Source organism: Moschus berezovskii, chromosome 25, assembly GCF_049115385.1.
Source record: "Moschus berezovskii isolate FMDL1 chromosome 25, NW_MosBer_1.0, whole genome shotgun sequence".
Classification (NCBI taxonomy): domain Eukaryota; kingdom Metazoa; phylum Chordata; class Mammalia; order Artiodactyla; family Moschidae; genus Moschus; species Moschus berezovskii.
The window spans coordinates 20770674-20778302 of NC_142484.1; the positions used below are offsets into that span (position 1 = coordinate 20770674).

At 45.5% G+C, this 7629-nt stretch overlaps 1 protein-coding gene across 1 annotated transcript in view; it reads right to left on the reverse strand.

Moving 5' to 3' along the window:
- CCDC15 (coiled-coil domain containing 15) overlaps positions 1-4571 on the reverse strand; it is a 52885-nt gene extending 48314 nt beyond the window's left edge. The window contains exons 1-4 of the mRNA XM_088832137.1: positions 4331-4571; positions 3795-3983; positions 1005-1154; positions 32-223 (exon numbers count right to left, since the gene is read on the reverse strand). Coding sequence (XP_088688263.1) covers positions 32-223; positions 1005-1154; positions 3795-3974 — 522 coding nt within the window. The 5' untranslated portion in view covers positions 3975-3983; positions 4331-4571. The remainder of the gene's footprint in view (positions 1-31; positions 224-1004; positions 1155-3794; positions 3984-4330) is intronic.
- Positions 4572-7629: the final 3058 nt, after the last annotated feature.

Genomic DNA, 7629 nt, shown 5'->3' on the forward strand with positions numbered 1-7629 from the left:
GAGACATAAATAAAAATGAATATGTACTTACAGCCTGAGCTTGTTGTTGGAACAATTCATTCTGATTCTCTCTGTCTTCTATTCCACCCTCAAGCATCTGGGGAGGAGGCAATGTGGCCCTTCCAATAGCAGCATTCAAATTGCTTGGAAAAACACTCGTTCTTTTAGGAGTTAAGTGTGCTGGATCTGAAGAGTGCATGGCTATAGAGCCTTCTTTCTCTGCCTACACGAAGGAAGAAACAGTGAGATTCCTCTAGTGAGAATGATTCCCCCAGCCCAGTATAATCAACTAATGTCTAAACGCAGTCCAAAAGTCTTAAAACCGGGGTTGGGAAGAGGGATGGGAAATTTTAGTTGACAAAGAAACTAACATTTACCATGCACCTACTAGGTGTTAATAATCTACATTATCTAATTCTCAAAACAATACTGTGAGACAAGTATTATATACCCACTTTCCAGATAAAGAAACCATAGCTGAGAGAATTTAAGCACTTGGCCCAAAGTCACATAGCTATTAGGGAGCAAAGCCAGAATGCAAACCCCAACCCAAACTCTGACATTATTTATAACTATTTGGTGAAAGCAAAAGAGGTAGTCAGAACAACACAGGAAAACAGATACAACAGGTTCTCAGCCTACAAATCTACTGCCCTCACTAGTTAATCAGATTATACAAAAGTGAAGTGAGTGAATCGCTCAGTCGTGTCCGACTCTTTGCGACCCCATGGACTATAGCCTACCAAGCTTCTCCGTCCATGGGATTTTCCAGGCAAGGGGACTGGAGTGGGTTGCTATTTCCTTCTCCAGGGGATCTTCCTGACCCAGGAATCGAACCCAGCTTTCCTGCATTGCAGGCAGACACTACCCTCTGAGCCACCAGGGAAGCCCTGATTATACAAAGCCTGGGCTCAAAAAAAGTGGTTCTGTTATTGCCTAATAGCATTTCCCATAACAAACACATGTTCCATCCAATCTTTATTCAGGCTCACTTCTGAACTTACAGCTTCATAAAACTGCTGAAGTTGTTGCTTTTTTCTCAGCCTAATTTGCTGATTTACTCGGCTTTTGACTTGTCTCTGAAAACGCTTCAGAGCTTCTTGCTTCTTTCTTAGTTGCTCCTTCAGTTCTTCTTCAATTATATAGGCTGAAGTCTTTAAAGATGAAAGACAGAATATAAATTTAATGTCCCACTAGTTTTGCCTACTGTAAACACAAAATGGTCAGGATACAATCCCGACAAAATAATTCAGTTCTATAATCCAAAATTCCCTGTAAAGAAGTCCCAGTAGTTCAGAGCTGATAATCTAGACATAGCTGTGCTGTGCTTTGTTGCTATGTCATGTCTGACTCTTTGTGACCCCATGGACTATAGCCCATCAGTGTCCTTTGTCCATGGGGATTCTCCAGGCAAGAACACTAGAGAGGGTTGCCATGCCCTCCTCCAGGGGATCTTCCCAACCCAGGAACTGAACCCAGATCTCCTGCATTGCAGGCGGATTCTTTACCATCTGAGCCACCAGGGAAGCTCAAGTACACGAACTTAAACCAAATCACAAACTAAAACTTAGAATCTGTAAGCACATAAACCAAATCTTAATTTTTCATGTACTGAGAACTAAAAGTATCTTCATTTAATTCTTAATGAACCAATTCAAACCTGTCTTATGTTTCAGTTTCTAAAGTGAGTAAAATAGTCCACATAGACGAGATTGCTAGACTTCCCTGGTGGCTCAGATGGTAAAGAATCCGCCTGCAATGCAGGAGACCTGGGTTCGATCCCTAGATCAGGAAGATTCCCTGAAGAAGGGAGTGGCTACCCACTCCAACATTCTTGCCTGGAGAATTCCATGGACAGAGAAGCCTGGTGGGCTAACAGTCCACGGGGTTGCAGAGAGTCTGGCACAACTGAGAAACTAACATATCAGATGGCTCACCACTCACCACCTATGTGCTATTATGAGAATCATGCTGCATTTTTAACCAAGCATGTCCTTCCTGTCATCTCTACCTAGAAAAGGCCTACTCAGTCTTCAAGAACATCCAGTACCCATCTGGTACCTCTCATTCTTGGAGAATGAAATGGCAACCCACTCCAGTATTCTTGCCTGAAAATCCTATGGACAGAGGAGGCTGGCAGGCTACAGTCCATGGGGTCCCAAGAGTCGGACACGACTTAGCAACTACACCACCACCACCACCCACCACCTCTCATTCTTATTAACATTGAGTACAATATGCTGGGAAAGGTTGGGGGCGGGAGGAGAAGGGGACGACGGAGAATGAGATGGCTGGATGGCATCACCGACTCTGTGGACATGAGTTTGAGTGTACTCCGGGAGTTGGTGATGGACAGGGAGGCCTGGCGTGCTGTGATTCATGGGGTCGCGGAGAGTCGGACACGACTGAGCGACTGAACTGAACTGAACTGAACTGAACAATAATTATTAACTCCCTATTAGATTATGAATCCTTTGAGGGCAGGAAATGTATTTCATTCTCCTTTGTTTCCCCTACTGTAATGGAGCCTAAAATACAAAGGTACTCAATATTTATATAATGCTTAATTCCAAAACAATCTGGAACATTTTATTACATTTGAGTCCTTGATCATTGTTCACTTCCTCTAAGTGCTCCAAATAGCAAAGAATGAAAATAATAGTAGTCACCATGATTAAAGATCTATTAGCATAAACACTTTAACTCATATCACTGAATCCTCGAAACTAGCTCCAATACTAGGTATTCTTATCTCTTACATAAAAGATGAGGAAACGGGCTCAGAAACATTTATCTTTAGTAGCAGCCAAAGATCCTACAGCTGGCAAGCAGCAACGCTAGAACGTTCTCTGACTCCAACACTGATGTCCTATACTGTATTGCTCTTCTCTTGACTATGTTTCTCTTCCATAAGGAATCTCCAAGTTAAATAAACCCATCATCCGTTCCGTTCCGTCGCTCAGTCGTGTCCGACTCTTTGCAACCCCGTGGACTGTAGCCTACCAGGCTTCTCCGTCCATGGGATTCTCCAGGCAAGAATACTGGAGTGGGTTACCGTTTCCTTCTCCAGGGGATCTTCCCGACCCAGGGATCGAACCCAGGTCTCCCGCATTGGAGGCAGACGCTTTAACCTCTGAGCCACCAGGGAAGCGCATCATACCTCCTGTCTATCCCTTCTTCTAACAGCGATACCAAATTCTAACTCTGAGGGGTGCCTCAAGTTATTTCACAGTCTTTAAATTCTCAAAATCAAGCGAATTTAAATTCCAATTAAAATTATGAGTTCCAAGAAATCTGTCCCATAAACTATTCTAGAACATATGTACAAGAGAGTAGAATGTACAAGTATCAATGAATAATTAGGTAACACAATTCCAAAGGAGAGATATATCTATCAAGTCTGGACAAGTGACTCAAGTTAACTCAAGACCAGACAAACTGAAGCCACCGGTGCCTCTTTCCTTAACTCCCATTGTCTGTCTGCCCTCTTTGGCCCTCACCTTGAGATTACCAAACATTTTCCTGAAGTGTATGACTGGTTCCAAATTGTGGCTCTCAAGTGTAAACCAAAGATAAGAGTGTACCACATTTTAGAAACAACTAAACATCTTTGTATGATAATTTAATTAACTACATATTTGTTCAACAACCCTAACGCAAAAACATAACTATTTACCACGGAATACAAATGGCATCCCCAGACTGCTTATCCGAGCGCAAGGAATCAGGGAAGGCTAATAAAAAGAAAGATGGAAGAAGAAACCCCACCACGTTGGCATCAAACTGACACTCACAGCTGCCGGGACTTCTGAACTATCTGGTGGGGCAGGCTCCACCCAGGCCCCAACGGGTACTATAGCCTGGTTCCTCTCAGCCAGCACTGCCAACACGTCCTTGCTCTTCAAGGGGTTTAAAGCCAGGGGCAACTTTGTGGTATTTCGAGGCTTCTTGAGGGGGGCCATACTTCTTGGCATCTATGACTCCTGGTTAGGAGAGAGGAAAAGCTCAAAATCTTCAAACGACCGCCTTAAAAACTCAGTTCCCTAACACCTGTGCCACAGACTCCTGAAAAGGAGTGAAGCCTTGCAGGAGGCAGTGGTCTGACAAAGATTCTGGCGAAGGAAGGAAGGGGGGAAAGAAGGGAAGATACAAAAGAAGTGTTATAAAGGAAGGAAATTTTCAAGGTCGCCCTCGAAAAGCAACACGGAGGAGAGCGGGGGACAAATAAGAACCTGACTGAGAGAAGGAAACTGAGCCATCGGTGGCACAGCGACAAGGGAAAGGGAGGAAAGAGCGTAGCAGCGGGAGGCGATGGGACAGGGAGGGGAACCTGGGTCTGAAGCCGAAAGTTCAAATAACTGGTATCCGGTTATGGGGGCAGCGCTGAACGCCGGGGAGTCCCGGACCAGAGAAAATCCTGTTTCTCGGGCCTCGGGGTCACACTCTGGCTGAGTCTGCACCGGCCTAGTAGTATCGATCGCAGCTGGCCACAAGTCAAGCTAACAGGGATACCAAGTTAACTGCCGCCGACAAACCGCCGCTTTGGAGAAGGCCGCGCCGCGCCGCGCCGCCCCGCCCCGCCCCGCCCCGCGGCGACCTCGGACCCGCCTCTGCCGGGCTTGCGTCATCTCCCGGGGACTGGGAAAGCGTGAGGGGCGGAGTTTGGCGCTCCAGATGTGCGTCACCTCCGCTTCGTCTAGCTGAGGGGGCGGGACTTGTGAATGCTAGTGGAATGGGTGCGGCCTGGGTGGGTCCTCCCGGCGGCTGGGAAACCTGCCAGCAGAGATGTGGGTCTGCCGGCGGTGCCTCGAATATCCCAGCGCCGGGGACGTCCGGCATCTTCAGGAAAAGGAGTACGTTGGGCTGAAAAGCTGGTTGACTGAGCGTGTTGTTGTTGCTAAGTCGTGTCTTGACTCTTGCGTCCTGTAGCCCGCTAGGCTCCTCTGTCCCGGGAATTTCCTAGGCAAGAGTACTGGAGTGGATTGACATTTCTTCTCCAGGGGATCTTCCCGACAGGGGGGCTCGGACCGGGTATCCTCCTTGGCAGGCGACTTCTTTACCACTGAGCCATCAGAGAAGCCCATAACTGAGCGGGCCAGGGGCCTAATTGAAGGAAGCACAGGAAAAGGATGGGCGAAGGCGGGCCTGGCAGGGCTTCCTTCAGGAATGAACTAACTCAGCAGCTCAGACCATAAAGAATCTGCGTGTAGTGCAAGAGACCAGGGTTCGATCCCTGGGTCGGGAAGATCCCCTGGAGAAGGAAATGGCACCCATCCCAGTTTTCTTGCCTGGAAAGACCCACGGACAGAGGAACCTGGCGGCCTACAGTCCGTGGGGTCCCAAAGGGTTGGACATGACTCCGCAGCTAACACTTTTCAAGCCAGTTGTAAATCATGCTGATTCTTTGTACACCTCCTTATATTAGTAGTGCTATCTCGTACATGTTCTTATGCATAAATATGGTAGCCTCCTGAGTGGTCTCCCTGTCTGCTCCAAGCTTTAGTATAACCCAGGGACACTTCATTATCCCTGTGAGATACCCATTCGTTCATTCGTATAACTTATAATTGAGAGATTTTTATATACCAGTACTGTTTTAGGTACTGAAAATGTAGTGAACAAAACAGATAAATATCCCTTGTTCATGGAAGTGACGATGAGAAATAACAAAATAGACTCATGAATAAGTAAACAAATGTGTCTGGGTGATGAGCATTGTAGATTAAAAGCTGAGGAGGAGGATAAAAAGTGTGTCCGAGGGTAGGGGAGATGAAATTTTAGATAGGATGACCAGAGAAGGCTTCACTGAGGCAACTTTGAGCAAAGACTCCAACGCAAATTTCCACGGACTAGTGGAACAAGCTGATTTTCACTGGAGAACTTTCTAAAAGTTCCAGGCAAAGTGAACGGCAAGTACAGTCGCTTGAGAGTGGGTGCCTGCCTGGCTGAGAACCTGAGCCCTGGGACTTCCTCACAGTAAACAGGCTGGGAAGAAGAGAGGAATGCAAAGAGATTGGAAGGATCAGCCAATAAGCCGAGGAAGAAAACCAGGAGTGTGTAATACCTCGAAGAAAATGTTTCATTGAAGAGGAATTTAACCTGTGTTAAATTCTGATAGGTCAAATAAGATGATGACTGAAATTTAACTATTGGATTGAACAATATGGAGGTCATAGATAACTTTTATAAGAGCAGTGTTTTGGGGGTAGTTTGAGATCAAAAGGCTGTTGGATAGACCTAGAGAGGAGGAAGAATTGGAGACAGCCATTTTCGACAACTCTTACAATGAGTTGAATTGTAAAGTGACACAGAGAAAATGTGTATCTGAAAGATAGGATCATTGGATTCTTTTCGGTAATACTGCAGTCCATGATTCTATTGATGCTAACTATCCAGTAAACAAAGGAAAACTGACAGTGCAGGAGAGAGAAGGGGGAATTTTTGTATCTGTGTCCTTATGTGGGTAAGAGGGAACAGGGTGTAATGAACAAGAGGGAATGGGATCTAGTGAACAGTTGGAGGGATTGGCCTTAGATAGCAGAGAGAGAGTTCATTATAACACTAGCAGTGAAGTAGAATATATACAGGTAATTGGCTACTATGGCAGTGGGAGCTTGTGTAAGTTCTTTTCTGATTGCTCTGTTTTCTCTGTAAAATAGGACTTTTGTTAGCCTAAAGGGTGACTCTAATGACCCCCACCTCCTGGTACTCACACCCCGTGTAGTCCCCTTTCACGCTGTACACACTGTGTAGAATTGTTCGGTGTGACCAATAGTGTGTGACATGTCACTAGAAATTAGGTTATAAAAACATGCTGTGTTTCTCTCCACCATGTACTGTCATTCTTGCTGTGATTCTCACTCGTTCCCAACACTTGCTCTGGGGGAAACCATTTATGTCATGGGAAGGCATATAAAAAGGACCACGTGGCAGTGAACTGAAGGCTCTTGCCAACAGCCTGGTGAATGATCTTGGAAGTGGATCCTCCAGCCCCAGTCAAGTCTTCAGAGACTGTAGTCTTAGCCAACAACTTGACTGCAATCTCATAAGAGACCCTGAGCCAGAGTATCCAGCCAGAAACTTTGTGAGATAATAATTGTTGTTTCAAGATGCTAAATACTGAGGTAACTGGTTACACGGAAAGACATAACTATTACAAGTAGAAAGCAAGTTCATCAATGAATAAAATAGAAAAAAAGAGATGATGGACGTTTGAAAAAGGTATAAAATAGTTGTCCAGAAGAGTAGAAGTATGAACTATAAACATGTACAGTTGCCAGACAGCGTTAAGGACCCATGTGAGGTTCATGATTATGAATTTAGAGTGAGACTAGTCAGCATGTTTGAGGCTTTTCCTTCAGTTGCATGGTTACAGGCATAATCATAGGTGGGGGTTTTAATTTTAACCAGGGTTGAGGTTTTACTAAACTATTACTCACAAGCAAGAAAGGTGCAAGAGAGTTAAAGATGAGTGCTACTGCTGCTGCTAAGTCACTTCAGTCATGTCCGACTCTGTGTGACCCCATAGACAGCAGCCCACCAGGCTACCCCGTCCCTGGGATTCTCCAGGCAAGAACACTGGAGTGGGTTGCCATTTGATGAGTCTAAGGGAGTAATTAAATGACTGAC